Here is a 25,153-nt window from a genome sequence, read left to right on the forward strand (position 1 = left end):
CTCTCCCTGATACACTAACAAAAACCTCAGCAGTACCTCTGCTGATTAACACATGTTCAAGCTTCCATCCCAGGGCCACCCACCCTGGGATACATAACGGTCATTTACCATCCTGCCTTTCATCCTACTTCCATTACCACAACGGATATGCCTGTGTGCATGACCCATACAGCGCACCCTAGCTGTCACAAGGGTCACTGCATCACAGCACACACACTGCACACTTATAACTTTCTCCCCGTCCATCCATTACTCAGTGAGGAGCATTAAGGGATAATCTTTATTGCCAGAGCTGCTGTTCTGGAGCTTTGTGCATTCCCTTTATTCCCTGTAACATTGCTCTATACACGAGATTGTGCCGATGTTATGTCTAATGAAAGTGGAGAAGAGAGAAAGGTGTAAGAAGAATAACAGGGCATAAGCTCACCGTGGGCCTGCAGCCCAGCACTAAGGCTATTGAAAAATGTAATCAGAAGGGAGCATGGGAATACTGAAGAGGAAGCAGTGGCTGTGACAGCAGAGCTGATGCCAGGGAAGAGGAAGCAAAGCAAAAAAGCTAAAATTGGCAGAAACAGTTTTGGGGTATCTTAAGGGGCATTATACTTCTGCATTTATGGTAAAGCAGTAACTGAGTCATGGAATAGGACAACCTCTAAGTGTGTGACATAGGCTCTGCCTCGGAAGCGCTAGGAGGGAGGAACTCGTACCATACAAATACTATATAGGGATATTGTGCCATGCATCCAAAAAAAAATAAAATGTGAACAAGGACGATGTGATGGTGTAAGGCACTATAATATCCAAAATAATGAATATAAGAAAATAGCTTAGTTACTCACCGATAACGGTGTTTCTCGGAACCCATGACAGCACCACGGAGAGAGGAGATCCGCCCTTCAGGGACAGGAACCAACAGATAAAAAGGGTGGTACCTCTCCTCTGCCTTCAGTTGGTTACAGAGCATCAGAGGGTCTCCAGGTTAGTTAAACAACAGAAATATATACACAACATTATAATATTGCTTATTTATCAAGAAGCACCGTGCCTAAACGGAAACACTCTACTAACAGTAAAACGTGCTCACCACACTCGTGAAGGGGAGGGGAATAAGCGGGTGCTGTCATGGGTTCCGAGAAACACCGTTATCGGTGAGTAACTAAGCTATTCTCTCTCACCCATGACAGCACCACGGAGAGAATTACAGAGATTGGTAGCTTAGGGAGGGACCACCGCCTGAAGGACCCTTCTCCCGAAGGTCAGGTCAGACGTAGAGGCTAGATATAATCGATAGTGTCTGAAAAAGGTGGAAGGTGATGACCAGGTGGCCGCCTTACAGATTTGTTCTATCGATAGCTCAGTTCTTTCAGCCCATGAGGTCGCCATCGCCCTTGTGGAATGGGCTCTCAGCCCTTCCGGGATGGTATTTCCACTGGATGAATATGCCAGGGCAATCGCATCCCTTATCCACCTTGCCAGGGTACTCTTAGATGCCTTGAGCCCCTTCCGAGGACCCTGGAAACACACAAAGAGAGAGCCTTCCTTCCTATATTTTTTGGTGGCCTCTAAATACTGTACTAGGCACCTCTTTACATCTAAGGTGTGGAATTTTTCTTCCCCCTTATTTTTTGGATTTGGGCAGAAAGAAGGAAGGACTACCTCTTGGGACCTATGAATATGTGATGATACTTTAGGTAGATAGGCCGGGTCAGGTTTTAGGATGACTCTATCCTCTAGAATTTTTGTTAAAGGTGGCCCTGCTGATAAGGCTTGAATATCGCTCACTCTGCGAGCTGATATTAGTGCCACCAGAAGCACCGTTTTAAATGACAGGATTTTTAGGGATGCCGAGTGAATAGGTTCGAACAGAGGGCCTGTCAGTGTGGAAAGTACAAGAGTCAGGTCTCATGACGGTAACCTTTGACTAGCTATTGGCCTAGACCACCCAAGGGTTACCTGCCACATCATGGTTAAAAAGGGCGCCTAACGCCGCTATTTGTACCTTTAATGTGTTGACCGCCAGACCCTGTTCTAGGCCCTTTTGTAGAAATTCTAGGATCCTATCAATTTGAACCTCGTCCTGAACCTTTGCCCCTGAAATGGATAAGAATTTTTTCCGTGTTCTGCCATAAGCTCTCATCGTAACCGGTTTCCTACTTTTTTGTAATGTAGTTATCAGGTTCTCTGAGAATCCTCTGTCCCTCATCAGCGCCCTCTCAAATTCCATGCTATCAAATGGAGGTTCGCTGCCCGAGGGTGTAACACTGGGCCCTGCGATAGCAGGTCCGGGAGATCCGCTAGGATCCATGGGTCGGTTACCGAGAGCTTTCTTAGCCAGGAGAACCAGGTTCTTTTGGGCCAGAAAGGGGCTATCAGTATCATTCTTGCCCCGTCCTCCCTGACTTTTCTTAGGACCACCAGAATGAGCATGATCGGGGTAAAGGCATATGTTAGACTCTGTGTCCATGGGAGCATAAATGCGTCCAGAGCTAGAGGATTCCCCCTGGTGTCTAGGGAGCAGAAGATTTCCACTTTTTTGTTTCTGAAATCGGCAAACAGATCTATGTCCGGGGTCCCCCACATTTTTACAATCTGCCAAAAAACGGACCACTTTAGGACCCATTCCCCTTGTCGTAATTGGGTGTGGCTCAGAAAGTCTGCCCTTTGATTCTCCGTGCCTTGGATGTGTAGTGCTGACAGAGATAGCAGGTTTGCCTCTGCTAGCTTGAGGACTGTGTACATTAGGGCTTGGGACCTGGTTCCCCCCTGATGATTTACATAGGCCACTGTGACTCGATTGTCCAAAAGAATGCGGACATGATGATTCTGGAGCAGGGGTAGGAAGTGTGTTAGTGTGTAGCCCACCGCTAAGAGCTCTTTTTGGTTTGAGGAGGCTTCTAATTCTTGACCTCCCCACGCGTCCTGAACCACCTCGTTGTTCATGTGTGCTCCCCATCCCGTGGGACTGGCATCCGTGGTCACTATGTGTGTTATTTTTGTTACCCAGGGGATCCCTTTGGACAGATTTTCTTGGTTTCCCCACCAAGCTAGGGAATGAATAGTTCTTGAATTTAGGGTAATACGACCCTCTAGGTGTCCCCCTATTGCTGACTGGTTGGCTAATATGTCCCACTGGAGATCTCTCGTGTGTAACTGAGCCCATTGGACTGCTGGCAGGCAGGCGGATAGAGAACCCAGCAGTGACATAGCTCTCCTTAATGTCATGGAGGGATTTTGGATTGCTCTTGCTATAATTTGAGCGATTTTCTCCTTCTTGCGGTCTGGGAGGCGACACTCTTGAATGTTTGAGTCTAGTGTTTGACCCAAGAATTCCTGTACTCTGCTGGGCTCCAATCTTGATTTTTTTCAGATTTAGAAGCCAGCCCAGGCCCTGTAGAGTGTCCATCACCCTGTCCCTCTGTTCTTGGCATTTTTGAGCCGAGCTGCCTGCTATTAAAAAATCGTCTAGATACGGGATTATTATTTATGTCTTGCTCCCTTATATGGGCCATCATTTCTGCTACTATTTTGGTAAATACCTGCGGGGCTACCGATATTCCGAACGGCAGGGCTCTGTACTGGAATTCTTTCATCCTGCCCTTTATTGAGACAGCTAACCTGAGATATTTTCTGGAGTCTTTGTGGATGGGGACGTGATAATAGGCGTCGCTGAGATCTAACACCGTCATGAAGCAGTTCGGGAACAGGATTTTGGTGGTGGACCTGATCGACTCCATTTTGAAGCTTTGATTCTTGACGTATTTGTTTAATTTTTTTAAATTTATGATCGTCCGAAAGGTGCTGTCTGGTTTGGTTACCAGAAAAAGAGGGGAGTAGATCCCTCTGCCCATTTCCTGCAGGGTAACCTCCTGGAGGACTCCTTTTTTTTTACTAGGCCTAGGACCTCGCTTTCTAGAGCTTCCTGCTCTTGCGTACTGGATCTCAGTGGCGTTATTACATACTTTTGAGGTGCAAAAAAACCCCTGTTTGGGAGAGAAGAACAGACAATTCGCGGCGCCCTAAGTGCGTAAACACAATATTGTAGTCTTTAAAGGGTGCACAATTTTATGCACTCACCTGATAGAAGACTAATATAGCTTTGGATTATGTATCCTCAAAAATCCTTCCTTTTGGAATACTTCTCAGAAGACAGGGCTTGCAGCTTGCCTCGGGTGGATCCAAGTGAAAGAGCCAGGTTCAGGCTCACACAGGATGAGTAAATCAAGAAAAACACATCCAGCCCATAAACGGCAGCGCTTCCCAGGACTCACATCCAAAGATGATATTCCATATTTTTTTATTTCATAGGTTAAAAAAGAGATACAACGCGTTTCGGATACAGTGTATATCCTTCATCAGGCATCATAAAAACACAGTACAAATTCTAATAGTATAAAATTCAGTTACACTTATATATAGTAGCAACCTTCTATCCCAGTCTCAGAAACTTGATTTAGGGTGTGGACCAAGTTCAGGAACACAGTTCAGGAACACACCCACTGATTGATCCAACCTTGACAACATGGATGCAAGACAGAAAAAAAAAAACCCAAAAGGAAAAAAAACCCCGGAGAGGAGAAGAAGAAAAAAAAAAAAAAAAAAAAGCAACGTTCAAACTCTCTCTATGATATCATTCAATCCATTTGGATATAATGTTCCCAGACGATATATCCAAAACGTTTCTTTCCGGTTTAAAAGAGCATTCCTATGTGCAACACCAGAGGGTATCTGCTCCACCGGAGTTACTTTTATGTTAAAAATTTTGTTATGTTTAATTAGTAGATGCCTTGAGAGACTATGTTTTAAAAAGCCGTTTTTTGCTCTATTTCTGTGACCATTAATGCGGGACCGCAGTGTCTGCACAGTGCGTCCCACATATTGCAAACCGCAACTGCATGTGATTACATATACAACAAAATCACTGTTACAGCTGAGTCTTTGTGAAATCTCAAAGACCTCACCAGTACTATTACATTTGATGGTTTTAGCCCCGTGATCTAGGATCCCACAGGTACAACATTTTTTAGAGGTGCATTTAAAAACTCCGGTTCCTTGAGAAACACCACATAAAATTTGATCCATACTTTTTTTTTATAGTTTTTTCTTTTTGAATCCAACTGTTTTTTTAATTTACTGGGGGCCACCAAATTTTTCAAAGTTTTCCCCCTTCTATATGTAATCCCTGGTTTATCAGGGAGATGTTTTCCCAAAACAGGGTCACGCTTCAAGATTAGTGTTGAGCATTCCGATACCGCAAGTATCGGGTATCGGCCGATACTTGCTGTATCGGAATTCCGATACCGACTTCCGATATTTTTTCAATATCGGAAGTCGGCATCGGAATCGGAAGTTCAAAGTTGATTGACAGCCTGACGTCATCATGATGCGCGGTGTGTGCGCATCATGATGCGCCGTCATTTCGGGCCTTCCGGGGGTCTCTGCCGGCCTGCCGGGGGTCTCTGCCGGCCTGCCGGGGGGCTGTGTGGACTGCCCGGGGTCTGTACCGGCCTGCCGGGGGGCTGTGCCGGCCTGCCGGTGGTCTGTGCACCCTGTGGGGGTCTGTACCGGCCTGCCGGGGGGCTGTGCCGGCCTGCCGGTGGTCTGTGCACCCTGTGGGGGTCTGTACCGGCCTGCCGGGGGGCTGTGCCGGCCTGCCGGGGGGCTGTGCTGATGTCCGGGGGTCTGTGCAAGCATCGTCCGATGGGAATTTCCCACACAGCAATGGCATAAAGTGAGACTAGGGACTTTTTTTTTTTTTAAGTGGCGGAGGAATACAGTGCGGAAGGATACCTACCTTCCGTCATTGGATTCCTGCAGCCCGTAGAGAATGGCAGCAACAGCTGATGCTGCAGTTCTCTACCCAAGATCGTCGTGGGACACACTCGTGGACTGCTTCGGATCGTGGGTGAGTATTTTTGTGGTTTGTTATGTTAATATTTATTCCGTAAAAGACAATGGCTTCGGGGAACAATGTGACAAGTATTGGTAAGTATGTTACTCTATGTTATATGTACTGTATGTCTATGTATGTATTGTATGAATGTATTGTATGTAGTATGTATGTAGTATATATGTGGTATGTATGTAGCATGTAGTATGTATGTAGTATGTATGTAGCATGCATGTAGCATGCAGTATGTATGTAGCATGCATGTAGTATATATGTAGTATGTATGTAGCATGTAGTATGTATGTAGCATGCATGTAGTATATATGTAGTATGTATGTAGCATGCATGTAGTATGTATGTAGTATGTATGTAGTATATATGTAGTATGTATGTAGCATGTAGTATGTATGTAGCATGCATGTAGTATATATGTAGTATGTATGTAGCATGTAGTATGTATGTAGCATGCATGTAGTATGTATGTAGTATGTATGTAGTATATATGTAGTATGTATGTAGCATGTAGTATGTAAGTAGCATGCATGTAGTATATACACTCACTGGCCACTTTATTAGGTACACCATGCTAGTAAGGGGTTGGACCCCCTTTTGCCTTCAGAACTGCCTCAATTCTTCGTGGCAGAGATTCAACAAGGTGCTGGAAGCATTCCTCTGAGATTTTGGACCATATTGACATGATGGCATCACACAGTTGGCGCAGATTTGTCGGCTGCACATCCCTGATGCGAATCTCCCGTTCCACCACATCCCAAAGATGCTCTATTGGATTGAGATCTGGTGACTGAGGAGGCCATTTGAGTACAGTAAACTCATTGTCATGTTCAAGAAACCAATCTGAGATGATTCGAGCTTTATGACATGGCGCATTATCCTGCTGAAAGTAGCCATCAGATGTTGGGTACATTGTGGTCATAAAGGGATGGACATGGTCAGCAACAATACTCAGGTAGGCTGTGGCGTTGCAACGATGCTCAATTGGTACCAAGGGGCCCAAAGAGTGCCCAGAAAAAATTCCCCACACCATGACACCACCACCACCAGCCTGAACCGTTGATACAAGGCAGGATGGATCCATGCTTTCATGTTGTTTACGCCAAATTCTGACCCTACCATCCGAATGTCGCAGCAGAAATCGAGACTCATCAGACCAGGCAACGTTTTTCCAATCTTCTACTGTCCAATTTCGATGAGCTTGTGCAAATTGTAGCCTCAGTTTCCTGTTCTTAGCTGAGAGGAGTGGTACCCAGTGTGGTCTTCTGCTGCTGTAGCCCATCTGCCTCAAAGTTCGACGCACTGTGCGTTCAGAGATGCTCTTCTGCCTACCTTGGTTGTAACGGGTGGCAATTTGAGTCACTGTTGCCTTTCTATCAGCTCGAACCAGTCTGCCCATTCTCCTCTGACCTCTGGCATCAACATGGCATTTCCGGCCACAGAACTGCCGCTCACTGGATTTTTTTTCTTTTTCGGACCATTCTCTGTAAACCCTAGAGATGGTTGTGCGTGAAAATCCCAGTAGATCAGCAGTTTCTGAAATTCTCAGACCAGCCCTTCTGGCACCAACAATCATGCCACGTTCAAAGGCACTCAGATCACCTTTCTTCCCCATACTGATGCTCGGTTTGAACTGCAGGAGATTGTCTTGACCATGTCTACATGCCTAAATGCACTGAGTTGCCGCCATGTGATTGGCTGATTAGAAATTAAGTCTTAACACACAGTTGGACAGGTGTACCTAATAAAGTGGCCAGTGAGTGTATGTAGTATGTACGTAGCATGTAGTATGTATGTAGTATGTATGTAGTATGTATGTGGTATGTATGTAGTATATATGTAGTATGTATGTAGCATGTAGTATGTATGTAGCATGCATGTAGTATATATGTAGTATGTATGTAGCATATATGTAGTATGTATGTAGCATGTAGTATATAAGTAGTATGCATGTTGCATGCATGTAGTATATATGTAGTATGCATGTTGCATGCATGTAGTATGTATGTAGTATGTATGTTGCATGTAGTATATATGTAGTATGAATGTAGCATGTATGTAGTATGTAGTATGAATGTAGCATGTATGTAGTATGCATGTTGTATGTATGTAGCATGTAATTTTTTTTTTTATTTTTTTTTACATTCAACACATTAGCCGGATGATGGGACTACTACTGTCCCATCATTGGCTAATGTGTCAATCACTGTCATGGTAGCAGGCATCGCCCGATGGGACTTGTAGTCCCATCGGACGATGCCTGCACAGACCCCCGAAGCCTGCACAGCCCCCCGGCAGGCCGGCACAGCCCCCCGGAGCCTGCACAGCCCCCCGGCAGGCCGGCACAGCCCCCCGGAGCCTGCACAGCCCCCCGGCAGGCCGGCACAGCCCCCCGGCAGGCCGGCACAGCCCACCGGAGCCTGCACAGCCGCCCTGGCAGGCCGGCACAGCCCCCGAAAGGCCCGTACAGACCCCAGAGAGGCTGTACAAGGGAAAAACAGGATTTTTCTTATTCCGATACCGGAAGTCCCATAGACTTGAATGGGACTTCCGGTATCGGAATCGGCAATACCGATACTTTTTTTTAAGATCGGCCGATCCATTCCGATCCGATACTTTGAAGTATCGGACGGTATCGCTCAACTCTATTCAAGATATACCAATATTTTGAAAGCATCACCATATGATCAAGGAAGCCTATGAGAGAAAATATTCTTAATAAAACAGAATAAAAGTTTTTAACAAATTCTGCGCCAACCATGGCGTTATTTTATCATTTACCAAAACTGCATAAGAACCCTGAAAAACCACCTGGCAGACCGATTATATCAGGAATTGGGTCTTTGACTTGTCACCTTTCTCACTATATTGACTTGTTTTTACAAGATCTGGTAAAGTCTCTTCCTTCATATTTGAGAGATTCCACACAATTAATCGAGGAACTGAGGGATATTGAATGGGAAGAAAACTATTCCTTTATCTCGTTGGATGTAAATTCATTATATTCCAACATAGATCACGAAATGGGGGCAAATGCGGTGGGTTTTTATTTAGCAGAGACAGAGATGCTCCCTGAACAAAGAGATTTTCTGTTAAAGGGTCTCAAATTCATTCTTGAACACAATGTGGTCATTTTTGAAGGCATACTGTATCTACAGTTGCTCGGCACCGCGATGGGGACTCGGGTCGTGCCAAGCTTCGCAAACTTATTCATGGGGCGATTCGAGTCCTCATCGTCACTCTCTAAGCCTGCTTTCAATGACAAAATAAGGCTTTATAAGCGCTTCATTGATGATCTGATTATTATATGGAAGGGGACAGAGGAGGAAGCGGTACAGTTAATAAAGGAGCTCAATAATAACACCTGGGGGATTACCTTTACATCACAAATTAATAAAGAAAAAATGGTGTTTCTTGATCTAGAGATCAGCCATAGTGGGAAAAAAATTATTACAAAAACCCACTTCAAAAAGGTGGATTCAAACGGCTTTTTAGATTTTAACAGTGCACATTACAAGAAGTGGAAGGTTAATATACCCCACAGCCAATTTTTTCGTATAAGAAAGAATTGTACGAGAGAATCTGATTATGTAGCTCAGTCTAAAATTCTAAAAAGAAAATTTAAGGAAAAAAGATACCCAAAAAACTTGATAATTAGTGCATATAGGGATAAGGCTGGTTTCACATTAGCGCTTTTTAAGCGCACGCACGGCCGGGGGTAGCTCCGCCCCCGAGCCGGCTCTCTGCCCGGCGTGCCCGCCCCTTGCTTGTAGCGCCGCCTCCTAGCGCACAGCGGCGCCTGCGATCGGCGCACCCTATCTTTAGCATAGGGTGCGCAGATCGTGCGCAGGCCGTGCGCTAGTTGCGCTTTGACCTGCGCTGCGCACTTTTGATGGTGCGCCGTGCGCGCCAAAATCAAACTTTTCGGATTTTGGCGCGCACGGCGCACCGTCAAAAGTGCGCAGCGCAGGTCAAAGCGCAACTAGCGCACGGCCTGCGCACGATCTGCGCACCCTATGCTAAAGATAGGGTGCGCCGATCGCAGGCGCCGCTGTGCGCTAGGAGGCGGCGCTACAAGCAAGGGGCGGGCACGCCGGGCAGAGAGTCGGCTCGGGGGCGGAGCTACCCCCGGCCGTGCGTGCGCTTAAAAAGCGCTAATGTGAAACCAGCCTAATAAAGTAAAAACACAGGAGGAATGTTTAAAAGGAAAAAATAGGAAGGGGGATAATTTGACACTTGGTAAAGAAAAAAGTGATGATCGCTGGAAATTGAATTTTGTGACCACATTCAATAGGGGAAATAAAGTAATAAGAACTGTGCTTTCAAAATATTGGTATATCTTGAAGCGTGACCCTGTTTTGGGAAAACATCTCCCTGATAAACCAGGGATTACATATAGACGGGGGAAAACTTTGAAAAATTTGGTGGCCCCCAGTAAATTAAAAAAACAGTTGGATTCAAAAAGAAAAAACTATAAAAAAAAGTATGGATCAAATTTTATGTGGTGTTTCTCAAGGAACCGGAGTTTTTAAATGCACCTCTAAAAAATGTTGTACCTGTGGGATCCTAGATCACGGGGCTAGAACCATCAAATGTAATAGTACTGGTGAGGTCTTTGAGATTTCACAAAGACTCAGCTGTAACAGTGATTTTGTTGTATATGTAATCACATGCAGTTGCGGTTTGCAATATGTGGGACGCACTGTGCAGACACTGCGGTCACGCATTAATGGTCACAGAAATAGAGCAAAAAACGGCTTTTTAAAACATAGTCTCTCAAGGCATCTACTAATTAAACATAACAAAATTTTTAACATAAAAGTAACTCCGGTGGAGCAGATACCCTCTGGTGTTGCACATAGGAATGCTCTTTTAAACCGGAAAGAAACGTTTTGGATATATCGTCTGGGAACATTATATCCAAATGGATTGAATGATATCATAGAGAGAGTTTGAACGTTGCTTTTTTTTTTTTTTTTTTTCTTCTTCTTCTTCTCCTCTCCGGGGTTTTTTTTCCTTTTGGGTTTTTTTTTTTTCTGTCTTGCATCCATGTTGTCAAGGTTGGATCAATCAGTGGGTGTGTTCCTGAACTGTGTTCCTGAACTTGGTCCACACCCTAAATCAAGTTTCTGAGACTGGGATAAAAGGTTGCTACTATATATAAGTGTAACTGAATTTTATACTATTAGAATTTGTACTGTGTTTTTATGATACCTGATGAAGGATATACACTGTATCCGAAACGCGTTGTATCTCTTTTTTAACCTATGAAATAAAAAAATATGGAATATCATCTTTGGATGTGAGTCCTGGGAAGCGCTGCCGTTTATGGGCTGGATGTGTTTTTCTTGATATACTTTTGAGGTGGGAGAGAGAGAAAGTCTATTCTTAGGCCCTCCTGGATTAGGTTTACTATCCATGGGTTGTTTGAGATTCTCCTCCAGGCTGGAAGGAAAAGGGTTAACCTTCCCCCACCCTGGGCCAACTGTCACTTAGAGGGCTTTTTGTCTCAGGATGAGTTACCAAAGAAGAACCCTCTATCTCTTCTTCTGTCATCCCACTTTTGTTCCCTCGGTGGTCTCCTGTGAAAAAACTTCCTATTCCAAAAGGGCCTCTTAAATGCTGCCGGCCCCAAATTTGGGAACCCTTTCTTCTTGTCCCCTGCTTTCTGGAGGATGTCATCTAACGTCTCCCCAAAAAGGAATTTCCCTTCACAGGGAATTGAACACAAATTTCATTTTGGTCTGTAGGTCCCCTGGCCAACTTTTAAGCCATAGTGTTCTTCGGGCTGCATTTGAAAGTGCCGCTGGTTTGGATGATAACTGGACTGAATCGGCCGATGAGTCCGCTAAGAAGGCAGCCGCTCCCCTTATTACTGGGATAGAGTCTAAGATCTTATCCCTTGGTGTCCCTTCCCTCTATTGCTTTTCAAGTTGGTCCACCCATACCATTAGGGCTCTTGAAGTACATGTCTCCGCTATGGCTGGCCTGAGGTTACCTCCTGCTGACTCCCATGCCCCTTTAAGAAAGGTATCTGCCTTTTTATCTAGGGGATCCCTGAGGGTGCCCATGTCCTCAAAGGGAAGGCGAATTTCTTTGAGGTCTTTGCGACTGCTACGTCGAGCTTCGGGGCTTTATCCCAAGATGTAGATGCCGCTTCCTCAAAGGGATATTTTCTTTTAAGGGAAGGGACTGTAGTGTTTTTCCTGTCCGGCTAGTCCCATTCTTTTTTGATTAGGCCCTTAACAATTTCGTTTAGCGGGAATACACTGTTTTTTCTGGCCTAGTCCCCCGAACATTATGTCCTGGAATGTTTTATCGGGCCTAGGGTCCAACACCCCCATGGTAGACCTAACAGCCTTCACTAGTTTGTCTACCTCTTCTAGGGGAAAGCAGTGACGCCCTCCCGTTTCCTCGTCTGAGGATGAGGAACCGGACTCCGAGGTTTTAGACGTGATTTCTCCCGACGTCGAAGAGTCCGACTGGGAAGTTACTATCGTGTCTTTCTTCCTCATTTTTTCCCTATGCTTAAGGGATACAAGGGCACTCTGAACCTCTGATTTGATTGCAGCCCTTAGGTCGGATGCGAAATCCGGAGTCTCCTGACTGAGAATTTCTTTTGTGCAAGACTCACATAGTTTTTTCTCCCATGATATAGGTAGGGGTCTAGTGCAAGTGGGGCATTCCCTGCTCTTCTTTTTTCCCTTCTTTTCTCCTGGTGGCGATTTGCTCCTTGCCGCTGACGTACTGTGCCGCGTGGAGTGACTGCTGGAACGGCCATTCCAATCTCGTTCCTTTTGTCGGTGATGGTGCTGCTGCTGCTTAAGCTGCTGCCTGGCATGCTGCGCCTGTTGCTGGTCGCTAATACTATCCCCCATTGCTCAGGATCGCTTCCAGCCAGGAGTGTTTCTGAATCCACCATTTCAAATTTCCCGCCCCTGTGACGTCACCGCTCCCATCCTGCACCGCGTCTGCCTGGGGAGAGCGCTCCTGCGCATGCGCCGGTTCCAGGGACCCGGAAGCCGGTTCTACTTCCGGGGCAGCGGCCATCTTGGTACACCTCTGTACCATGGCGCTGCCCGCACATTTACCGGGTCCCCGTGAGCCCCGAACTCCTTTCCGGAGCAGCGGCTCCGATGTCTCTTCCCCCCGCTCACACGGCAGCCCGCATCGGCCCCGGCTGTGGCGGCTTCGGGCACCACACCCGCCGCGACAGGGGCCTCCCCGCTGCCGTGTACCGGTCAGGTCGGCCCCGGTTCTGGACTTCTTCAACACACGCAGGTACCGCCGTACTGTGGGTCACCCGACAGGGACAGGAACCCAACTGAAGGCAGAGGAGAGGTACTGCCCTTTTTATCTGTAGGCTCCTGTCCCTGAAGGACGGATCCCCTCTCTCCGTGGTGCTGTCATGGGTGAGAGAGAAATAGGAAAATGAGGAAAAATTGAATCAGTTAAAAAACATTCATTTTTATTGATCCCAAAACACACAATAAAAACAAGAGAAAGAGGATAACCTCCATCGGGACTCACAGAACTACACACCCTTAGGCCTGTTTCACACTTCCGTTTTTGACCATCAGTCAAAATCCGCCGTTTTTAAAAAAAAACGGATCCGCCATTTTTTTTGTCGGATCCGTTTTTTTCCCCATTGAGATGCATTACCGGCGGATTGTGACGGATGGCCATCCGTTGGATCCGTTTTTTGCAGATCCGCCAAATTTTTTGCGTCCGCCGATATGCCCGGACGGACCATGCAACTTTTTTTTGCTGCAGGATCCGCATTTTAGAGTGCGCATGCCCGGAGGAAGGAAGTCAGCTGGAAATTTAACCCTGAAATCATTTCTGGTGGACGGAAAAAATTCTCTCTCTCTCTCGTTCCTTTAAAATTCTTCATTCATCGGATCCGTCAAAAAAAACGGTCCGGTAACATCCGTTCACATCAGTTTAGCAACGGATCTGCTTTCCGCCATTTTGGCGGATTTTGACTGACACAAAAAACTGAAGTGTGAAACAGGCCTAAGCGTATGTCTTTTGGAGTGTGGGAGGAAACCCACACAAACACAGAGAGAACAGACTCCTTGTAGATGTTGTCCTTCATGGGATTTGACTGAAAAAATGTAAAAAACGTCTGATTTCCTGTGTGTGCGTTCCAGGACATCTAAAGAGATTTTTCTGAAGTGTCTTTCTTTTAAAACAATTTCCACCTAGAGTACATGAAAATGCACTCTGTGTGAATTCTGAGATGTCTAACGAAAGCGAATTTGTGAACAAAACATTTCCCACATTCTGAACAAGAAAACGGCTTCTCCTTGGTGTGAGATTTTAGATGTACAGTAAGCTGTGATTTCCGATTAAAACATTCCCACATTCTGAACATGGATATGGCTTCTGCCTGGTGTGAGTATTTTGATTGCTTAGAAGATGAGATTTGTTGATAAAGCATTTTCCACAATCCGGGCAAGAAAATGGTTTTCTTGTGTGAATTCTCTGATGTACAAGTAGAATTACCTTTAGGTTAAAATATTTCCCACATACGGTACAAACAAATGGCTTCTCTCCCGTGTGAATATTTTGATGGTTAAGATCTGATTTGTTGATAAAGCCTTTTCCACATTCTTAGCACGAATATGGTTTTCCTGTGTGAATTCTCTGATGTACAATTACACCTGACTTTTGGTTAAAACACTTCCCACATATGGTACATGAAAATGGCTTCTCCCCTGTATGAATTATTTGATGTCGAAGAAGATGTGATTTCTGGGTAAAGCATTTCTCACATTCCGAACATGAAAACGGCTTCTCCCCTGTGTGAGTATTTTGATGTTTAAGAAGATTTGATTTGTTGATAAAGCTTTTTCCACATTCTGAGCATGTAAATGGTTTTCCTGTGTGAATTCTCTGGTGTACAATTACAGCTGACTTTTGGTTAAAACACTTCCCACATATTGTACATGAAAATGGCTTCTCCCCTGTATGAATTATTTGATGTCGAAGAAGATCTGATTTCTGGGTAAAGCATTTCCCACATTTCGAACATGAAAACGGCTTCTCCCCTGTGTGAGTTTTTAGATGTACAGTAAGCTGTGATCTCCGATTAAAACACCTTGTACATTCTGAACATGAAAATGGCTTATCCACTGTATGATTTTTTATATGTGCAGCAAGCTGTGATTTACAGCCATAACAATTTGCACATTCTGGACATGAATATGGCTTCTCCCCTGTGTGAGTTCTTAGATGAGTAACAAGCTGTGATTTCCGATTAAAACGTTTCTCACATTCTGAACATGGAAACGGCTTCTCCCCTGTGTGAGTTCTTACATGTTCAGCAAGAGGTGATTTACTGCTATAACATAGGCCACATTCTAAACATGAAAATGATTTAGCACTTGTGTGAATTCTCATGTGTCTAACAAATGCAAATTTGTGAACAAAATATTTTCCACATTCTGAACAAGAAAATGGCTTCTCCCCGGTGTGTGTTTTTAGATGTGTAACAAGCTGTGATTTCCGATTAAAACTTCTTTCACATTCTGAACATGAAAACGGCTTCTCCCTTGTGTGAGTATTTTGATGGATAAGAAGATTTGATTTGTGGATGAAACGTTTTCCACATTCTGGACATGAAAATGGTTTTCCGCTGTGAGTTCTCTGATGTACAATTAGAGTTGAATTTTGTTTAAAACACTTTCCACAAATGGTACAAGAAAATGGCTTCTCATCTGTGTGACTTCTTACATGGTTAACAAGATAGGATTTCCAAGTAAAACATTTCTTACATTCTGGACATGAATATGGCTTCTCCCCTTTGTCATATCTTTGGTGTTGAACATCCTTTGTGTGGCTTTTGTTTTGCTCAACATTCTGGGGTGAATCAGCAGACAGGACTTGTTTAAAAGCATCAGAAGACAGATCTTGGATGTGAAGGGCTCGGACAACAGCATGGTCATCATACGTATTCTGTATATCAGAATCATCTGTCAAAAGCATAGAACAGATAATGAAAGTTTTAAACCATATAACATTAAAACTTGGTTTCAACTGGTAAATTCAAATCCCTGACTGCAGGTTTGGTTGCACTGCCCACAAAACGATGGTCTTATTACCAAAACGACCCTACTACAATACCAAAGTCAAATTACATAGACAAGTTACTTAACCCCTTTCTGACATCTGACGTACTATCCCATCCAGGTGATCCGGGCCCGTATGAACATGGACGGGAGAGTACGTCATGCCCTTTAGTGCGATACCGCGACTTAAGTCGTGGTGATCACATTAAAATTCCGACCCCATCTTACCTTAGGAAAGATAGTGTCGGCATCCCGGGCTCTGATCCCGCCCTCCCGAGAGCTGTGATTGGCTGTTCAATTCTGAACAGCCAATCGCAGCCTTTATCATTGTTTCAGCCAATCAGATTGGCTGAAACAAAGAGGTATCAGGCTAGGATCGAGTACCGATGTACTCGATCCTAGGCCGGTGCCTGGCAATGCCAGGCACCGGCGAAAACCCCCTGGATAGGCGCAATCGCCTAGGACAGGCCCAGCAGGGCCTGCAGGAGGTGATTGGCATGATCAATGTCATCGTTGATTGCGCTAATCACAGGGCACAGCTGCGGTCACACCGTGAAGGCTCTGTGCCCTGCTGGTGACCTGGCTGTGGCCTGCCTAGGTTTGGAGCGATCCTAGGCAGTTGCCATGGTCACCAGGGCCAGCAGTGATTGGTGGGATCTATGTGATCATTCGATCCCACCAATGACAGGACAAAGCCAGCAGTATGACCGCTCTGTGACCTGTCTGTCACCTGCCTGTGACCTGTCTGACTGCTCTGCCGAGGTCCTCACACTAGCTGAGGATTCCCTACAGAGCGGTCATACTGCTGGATCTCCTGCTGTGCTGGGTTTTGTGGTGCCACAGCAGCCTGTGACACCACAATCCCTGCTGAAGAAAAAAAGAAAGAAGACAGAAGAATGAAGTGAGACTACATCTGTAAGTGTTGATCCCCTGATCCCTGCCTGATCTCTCTTCATCCCCCCCAATCCTTCCCTTTCCTTTCCCCCTCATTGCGCACATTTTCCATTTTTTCACTCTCCCTTTGCGCCACCTGACTACAACCCTAACGGTTGATCCCTGCCCGATCTCTCTTCATCCACCACACATCTAGATAAGTTCCTTAGGGGGTCTAGTTTCCAAAATGGGGTCACTTGTGTGGGGTTTCCACTGTTTAGGCTCAATTCCAGCCAATTTTAGTTTGAAAAAGTCACATGGCGCTCCTTCCCTTCTGAGCCCTACCGTGTGCCAAAACAGTGGTCCCCCCCACATATGGGGTATCAGCGTACTCAGGACAAATTGGACAACAACTTTTGGGGTCCAATTGCTCCTGTTACCCTTGGGAAAATTAAAATTTGGGGACTAAGGAATCATTTTTGTGGAAAAAAAATTATTTTTTTCACGCCTGGGCATTATAAACTTTAGTGGGGGTTTGGGGGTCGCAAAACGTGACATGGCGTCTTCTCTCAATTCCAGCCAATGTTGGTTTGAAAAAAATCAAACGGCGCTCCTTCCCTTCCGAGCCATACCGTGTGCCCAAACAGTGGTGCCCCCCACATATGGGATATCAGCGTACTCAGGACAAATTGCACAATATCTTTTAGGGTCAATTTTCTCCTTTTACCTGTGGGACAATAAAAAAATTGATGCTAAAAGATCATTTTTGTGACTAAGTTAAATGTTCATTTTTTCCTTCCACGATGCTTCTGCTCCTGTGAAACACCTGAAGGATTAATAAACTTCTTGAATGTGGTTTTGATCAGCATGAGGGGTGCAGTTTTTACAATGGTGTCACTTTTGGGTATTTTATGCCATATAAACCCCTCAAAGTGACTTCAAATGTGAGGTGGTCCCTAAAAAAAAAATAGTTTTGTAAATTTTGTTGGAAAAATGAGAAATCGCTGGTCAACTTTTAACCCTTATAACGTCCTAACAAAAAAAGTTATGTTTCCAAAATTGTGCAGAGGTAAAGTAGACATGTGTGAAATGTTATTTATTATCAATTTTCTGTGACATATTTCTCTGTTTTAAGGGCATAAAAATTAAAAGTTTGAAAATTGCAACATTTTCCAAATTTTCGCCAAATTTCCGTTTTTTACACAAATAAACGCATGTTATATCGAAGAAATTTTACCCCTATCATGAAGTACAATATGTCACGATAAAACAATGTCATAATCACCAGGATCCATGGAAGCGTTCCAGAGTTATTACCTCATAAAGGGACAGTGGTAAGAATTGTAAAAAATTGGCCCGGGCATTAACATGCAAACCACCCTTGGGGGTAATATTGATTATATCCAGAATCCTATACCAAAAGACCAACATCCGTGGCTACTTTAGGTAAGGCGACATAAGAGAAATAAGACTTTATGATACCATAAAAGGAGTGTCTAAAGACTGTATAAGGAAGGATGCAGCAACATAAATGTACAACCAAGCAGATATGTCACTTTTTAACACCTTGTGATTAAAAAAAAAATAAAAATCTGTATATTTTTTCTCCTAGAAAAAAGTCAGAATATAGGAATATTTTATAATTTTTCCTATTTTTAAATTTGTATCCTGCACATTTCCCTGATGAAATTACTACAGTGAAACAATTGTTCAAGAATTTCATGATTAAATTGTTGGGCCCCAGACATCCTATCAGGACACAATGGGTTCTATCTAAGAGATGATACTCATCTTCCATGAAATCATGAAATTTGGGTGTGTGATAATATCAATCTCCACATCTGTCACTTCCAAGTCCATGGTGAGCAGCGTTACTGATCCTCAGAGCAGCGTTACTGATCCTCAGAGCAGTAATCTCCCATCCTCTCCTGTTATTTAGGTGGATGTTGTCATGCGTCTTTGTTCAAACCCCTTAGTCTGTGCTTTGTGGTCGGCTTCTATGTCCGCCAAGCTACAGCAGATACACCTTTTCTCAAGGTGTTTAGGTTCTGTTATCCTTGCTTCAGTCTTTTTAGGGTACCAGGTGTTTTCATTTGCTCATTTGTCTGCCCTATCACCTTTCTGGTGCAGCTTTCTACACTTTACCCCTGCTGGTTATGGTCTCATTTGGAAGTCCATCCATATTGCTATTGTTTAAGCCAGTCAGTGAAAAACCATCTGGGGTTTATCTCTTCATTATTTATCCTGCACCTATCTTCTGTTTCGTGTTAAGAAGTAGGCGGTTTATTTTTTAACAGTAAATTAATTTATTTAATGCTTTATTTTACTCACTCTGGGATCTTTTTCTATTTCAACACATTTTACCTTTGGTATGTAATTTGCACTCTGCTCTGCCTTCTGTTTCTTTAGGAGGAATGTGTCACGCTTGACGGCCTTTCAGGCCGAATTGCTATTGTCTAGTCTGTGGTTAGGGCTAACTCAGCTCATGCAGTAACCACTACAGGATCTCTAGTCCTTACAGGAACTGGCTGGGTTAGTTGCAGTTTTTCCAGAGTAGTTACTACACAATCATAACAGATTTTTCCATGTTCAGTATTCTGTCACACAATGAGAAAAGTTTAATAAAATCTAATGGTTTCTTAGTCTCTAAATTTGGTAAATACCTTTACCTCATCAGTACTGACAGCAGATAATAGGAAACAGAACTCTGCCTCGCTCACATGGGCAGAATTCATCTCCAGCTGTATTTTTCATCTATAATATGACTGCACATCCTGTGTTATCACCTGCACCGGTATCACAGATTCATTGATATTTAATTTTTTTTTAAGAAGGGTGAAGGGATCAATATACTGCTGAAAAACTGATAGAGGGATGAGTATTAAAAAAATTGTATTCGGTGACTGAGAGGAATCTGTGACTTGTTTTCTTATCCCGCGGTCACCACTCACCTTGTCGGTTATCTATAGGGGTCTCCTTTTTACATCGCTGATCGTCCTTCACATTAGGGGTCTCCTCTTTACACAGCTGATCATCCTTCACATTAGGGGTCTCCTCTTTACACCGCTGATCGTCCTTCACATTAGGGGTCTCCGCTTTATACTGCTGATCGCCCCTCACATTAGAGGTCTCCTCTTTACAACGCTGATCGCCCCTCACATTAAGGGTCTCCTCTTTACACCACTGATCGCTCCTCACATTAGGGGTCTCCTCTTTACACCACTGATTGCCCCTCACATTTCTCTCTGGACCATTAATATGGTTCAGATCTTTATCCGGATCCAAAAGCTGCAAAACAAATATTGTAAAAGTCCCCGTTGATCAGAGAAATCCTCGGGAATAACGGTGAGAAGATCCGGACATGTGATGTCTGTGGTCAGCTGTGATCCTGCCGTCTCCACCGCTCTCATTACACAAGTATAAAACATATAATACTGGAGGAGAAAACAAGACTGAACACAAGGACGTCACAGCCGTCTACACATCATAGGGAGATCTCCATCTACCTGATGGTCCTGTGGAGGAGGAGCGGGACATCTCTCTGGGGTTGTCCTCTTACTGGAGAGAGCTGAGGAGACACAGACAGGACTGACATCATTATTACATACAGAGAATTATAGGCCGTGTGTATTTAGTCCTGTCTATTACCTGGAGATGTGCAGGGCCGCTGCTTCTCCATCATCACCTCCTGGTACCGATCCTTGTGTCCTTCTAGATACTCCCACTCCTCCATGGAGAAATAGACGGTGACGTCCTGACACCTTATAGGAACCTGACACACACAATGATACCATCATCACCCAGAATCCTCCAGTGCTGTCCTGTATAATGTCCCAGCATTCCCAGCAGCGTCACCTCTAGAGTCAGCAGCTCAATCATCTTGTTGGTGAGTTCTAGGATCTTCTGGTCATTGATATCCTCATGTATCCAGGGGTGAGGTGGAGGACCCGGGATTAGGCTCAGGGTTCCGCCCCGTCCTTCAGACACAGGGGCCTGACAGCGATCACTAGAGTTCTTCACTACTGCGTAATCCTGAGTGTGGAGACATTAATAATATCACTACAGACAACTCCAGAGTCCATCACCTCTCCGGTCATATCCCCTGTTATTCCCATAGATAATGAGGTCATGTGATGACATCAGAGCCTCTCACCTCTCCAGTAAGTTGGAAGATTATCTCCAGTGTGAGTTTTAATATCTTCGCCATCTCGCCCCTCACATTTCTCTCTGGAGCATTAATATTGTTCAGATCTTTATCCGGATCCAAAAGCTGCAAAACAAATATTGTAAAAGTCCCCGATGATCGGAGAAGTCCCCGGGAATAATGGTGAGAAGATCCGGACATGTGATGTCTGTGGTCAGCTGTGATCCTGCCGTCTCCACCGCTCTCATTACACAAGTATAAAACATATAATACTGGAGGAGAAAACAAGACTGAACACAAGGACGTCACAGCCGTCTACACATCATAGGGGAGATCTTCATCTACCTGATGGCCCTGTGGAGGAGGAGGAGGAGCGGGACATCTCTCTGGGGATGTCCTCTTACTGGAGAGAACTGAGGAGACACAGACAGGACCGACATCATTATTACATACAGAGAATTATAGGCCGTGTGTATTTAGTCCTGTCTATTACCTGGTGATGTCCGAGGACGGTGCTCCTCCATCATCACCTCCTGGTACCTATCTTTATGTTCTTCTAGATACTCCCACTCCTCCATGGAGAAATAGATGGTGATGTCCTGACACCTTATAGGAACCTGACACACACAATGATACCGTCATCACCCAGAATCCTCCAGTGCTGTCCTGTATAATGTCCCAGCATTCCCAGCAGTGTCACCTCTCCAGTCAGCAGCTCAATCATGTTGTTGGTGAGTTCTAGGATCTCCTGGTCATTGATGTCCTCATGTATCCAGGGGAGAGGTGGAGGCCCTGGGATTGGGCTCCAGGTTCCTCCCCGTCCTTCAGACACAGGAGCCTGAGAGCGATCACTAGAGGTCTTCACTACGGTGTAATCCTGAGTGTGGAGACATTAATAATATCACTACAGACATCTCCAGAGTCCATCACCTATCCGGCCATATCCCCTGTTATTCCCATAGATAATGAGGTCATGTGATGACATCAGAGCCTCTCACCTCTCCGGTCATATTCCCTGTTATTCCCATAGATAATGACGTCACGTGATGACATCAGAGCCTCTCACCTCTCCGGTCATATCCCCTGTTATTCCCATAGATAATGAGGTCACGTGATGACATCAGAGGCTCTCACCTCTCCGGTCATATCCCGTTATTCCCATAGATAATGACATCAGAGCCTCTCACCTCTCCGGTCATATCCCCTGTTATTCTCATAGATAATGAGGTCATGTGATGACATCAGAGCCTCTCACCTCTCCGGTAAGTTGGAATATTATCTCCAGGGTGAGTTTTAATATCTTCTTTGCCACCTTGCCTCTGTCCTTATTCATCTTTCATAGGTCAATCAGGAAAAATCTGCTATTTTAAAAAAAACAACAAAAATTACCTGGAAATAATAAGGGGAAATCATTTGATAGGATATAAAAGTGTAGGTGTTGTTCTTTCTTCTTTTGAACAGAAGAATAACTTAGTGTCTGTCACTCTCTCTCTTCCATGCGTAGTGCAGGTGTAAGGTAACAAACAGGTATATCAGGAAGTCCTTACTCTGAAGCTTCTGCTGCGTACTCAATTGCGCCGACAACGGCGGGCGATGCACCTCCTCCTGGAGGTCGCTGCAAACGTTGGTCCTTCTTCTGGTGACAGTGGTCGGTCTCCGGCACCTTCCACTGCCCCTTGTCCATATATTAATGTAGCTAAAGGCACGGGCCACAATCCTGTATGGGCCCAACTTGGCTCCTCAACTATTTCCACTAGTAACGTACGGTCAAAAATGTCAGAACAACTATCTACTGTCCCAGTCAGGGCGCAATTGTCAGTCTGGTATACGGTCTCTCTTGTGCAGCATGTGTGCGGTACTCATGGTCATGTAGGCCACAGCACCCGGTCCTCTGGCAGTCACTGGTTACACACTGTACATCCCGCTCTCCCTGGTCCCCACTGATGGCGGCAGGTGACGGCAGACACTGGACCGCCTGGCACTGCTCCGTATGCACGGCTCTGCACTCTCTGGCTCGGCTTTACACGGCTCTGCACTCTCTGGCCCGGCTTCACACGGCTCTGCACAGCGGTCCCTGTCTCTCTCATCTGGTGCAGCACTGCCTGCCATTGCCCCGGAACTCTCTTTGGGGAAAGGCAGGGCGCGCCGCTCACCGTTCTCCCCCCTCCAATCCAGTCTGCCGGCACCAGGCTCTGCTGCTTCACGCACTTTTTCCCTTTATCCTGCCGACGCTGCACACTCTTTTCAGATTCCCCCGGCCCTCCTGTCACTACAGGAAGCTCCGTCTCCCTCAAGCTTCCCCCAGACTGCAGGGGAAGTTCCGCCTCCCTACTCCTACCTCCCAGGGACAGAGGATACAGCCTCTCAAGTTCCGGACCCAGTATGCAGGTACCTGTGATCCGGTCCACCTCCCTACATTCTTCCTCTCTTTTAACTCGCCATTCCACGGGCGAGGTTTCGTCATCCTCCCCGTTGTTCTTCTGAGTGCCGACAACTGCCCACAGTTTCTGCAACTCCTCCTGCCTCTCTGGCTCCATCTTCTCCCAGTACGGCCTGTAGAGATCACTCCACCCCGAAGTGGTTTGTCCAGTTTCTCTGCAACTTCAATCACTTTCAACCCTTTATTCTTCTTCTTGGCTTCGTTGTCAGCAGACATCTGAGCAGTCGGCTCGTCCTTTCCTTAGTCTTTTTCGGAAACCTTAGAGGCTTCTTGCGCAGACTCCTCAGCTTCCGGGGAGATCTCTGGTTTGGTCTCCATCACTCCCATTACTCATTTCACCTCTGCAACATCACCTTCAGCCTGGTCTTGGATCTCAGCAGCAGCTTCAGCCTCACTCGCTGTTTCACACAGCTGCTTCGCCTCTTCCAACCGGTCAAGGTCTCTGGGGCTGTCGGGCGACAAATCTTCCACTTCAGGGAGCGAAGTCTGTGACTCTTCTTCACAGTACATCGTTTCCGGCGAGAGTACCTCAGGGGCATCTTGCAACTCTTCTAATGGATCAGGGTTCCTTGAGCTGGTGAACAGCAAACTTTCCACGTCAGAGAAAGGAGCAAGTGATTCTTCCTCTTCACCATCTGGTACCTCAGGAACGCGTGTCACTGGATCACCTGGCACTCTCTCACCTTCTTCAGGACCTTGTGGTCGCCAAACACTTAGATGGTCCTCTCTGGGGTACGTCCCTTCCTTCCCGTCAAGCCGAAGCTCAAAGACGGCACCTTCGGACTCAAGTGGGAGCTCGACCAGACTCGCCTCCAAGCGTCTAACCAACGCAATTACCTCATCGTAGTCAGCGGGCACCTTCTCAACCTCTCCCTGGTGACGGATGTCATGGCTTCGTCTGGCTCTGGACGGAACTCTTCTCCTTCAGCTGTACCACTCACTACAAGAACGACGCTTCCTCCAATTAGCTGAGACTTCTGAGGAATGAACTAACTTTCCCCGTCGTCTGTCTCGCGTGGGGCAATTTCTGGACAGGTGTCCCATCCTTCCACACGTCCAACACCCTCATCTGCATCTGTCTGGTGGGCGCTTCGGCCTTGACCATCGACCTCGGCGGGAAGCATGTCTCACTTACCTTTACTCTTCACTCAGCGAACTGAGAGTAAATCGTGGGACAACTGCTGGGACACTTCTGACACTTTGCACCTGTCCTCTGACTTTCTTTGGGTTTTCCTGCGAGTCACCTTGGGGTATCACATGGGACTCCAAGACACCCATAAGAGCCTCCTTCAGCTTTTCAACTTTTTCCCATATCTTCCGCATTCCCTGCCGTAATTCGCGGGACCACGCGGGCTCTTCCTCGTTTGGGCTAGGTACTCCACAACACCAGACCATCCCTATCAAGGCTGCAATCCTCTGCTCCTGCTCGCATATACGCGCCTCTTCCCCAACTTCTGAAAAAGTCACCTGCGGGTTAGCTCGCAGGCGCTCATGCAACGCCCGCCCAAGCAGCACATCTCTCAGGCCTGTCACCAACTGGTCTCACAGCACTATGTCAGAGGGTCCTATGCCTATGCAGTCTTTCCTCAGAATTGCGGTGTGTAACTCCTGTAGCGCGTTCACATACTGCATCACAGTCTCCCTTTCTCTTTGCGTGCGGCTAAAGAATCGCGTCCTCAGTTCCCCTACGTCAGTGGGGTCTCCTCAAGTATTTTCAGTATCTT

At 45.7% G+C, this 25,153-nt stretch overlaps 1 protein-coding gene across 1 annotated transcript in view; it reads right to left on the bottom strand.

Moving 5' to 3' along the window:
* The window catches only part of LOC141060432 (uncharacterized), a 67,570-nt gene extending 45,227 nt beyond the window's left edge, over positions 1 to 22,343 (bottom strand). Inside the window, 12 exon segments of the mRNA XM_073556682.1 lie at positions 13,245 to 13,248; positions 14,125 to 14,263; positions 14,266 to 15,876; positions 19,797 to 20,133; positions 20,352 to 20,413; positions 20,494 to 20,617; positions 20,701 to 20,877; positions 20,999 to 21,115; positions 21,335 to 21,402; positions 21,483 to 21,606; positions 21,690 to 21,866; positions 22,245 to 22,343. Coding sequence (XP_073412783.1) covers positions 13,245 to 13,248; positions 14,125 to 14,263; positions 14,266 to 15,876; positions 19,797 to 20,133; positions 20,352 to 20,413; positions 20,494 to 20,617; positions 20,701 to 20,877; positions 20,999 to 21,115; positions 21,335 to 21,402; positions 21,483 to 21,606; positions 21,690 to 21,866; positions 22,245 to 22,322 — 3,018 coding nt within the window. The 5' untranslated portion in view covers positions 22,323 to 22,343.
* Positions 22,344 to 25,153: the final 2,810 nt, after the last annotated feature.

The sequence above is a fragment of the Dendrobates tinctorius genome, unplaced genomic scaffold (assembly GCF_039654945.1).
Source record: "Dendrobates tinctorius isolate UK_male_01 unplaced genomic scaffold, ASM3965494v1 ptg000237l, whole genome shotgun sequence".
Lineage (NCBI taxonomy): Eukaryota > Metazoa > Chordata > Amphibia > Anura > Dendrobatidae > Dendrobates > Dendrobates tinctorius.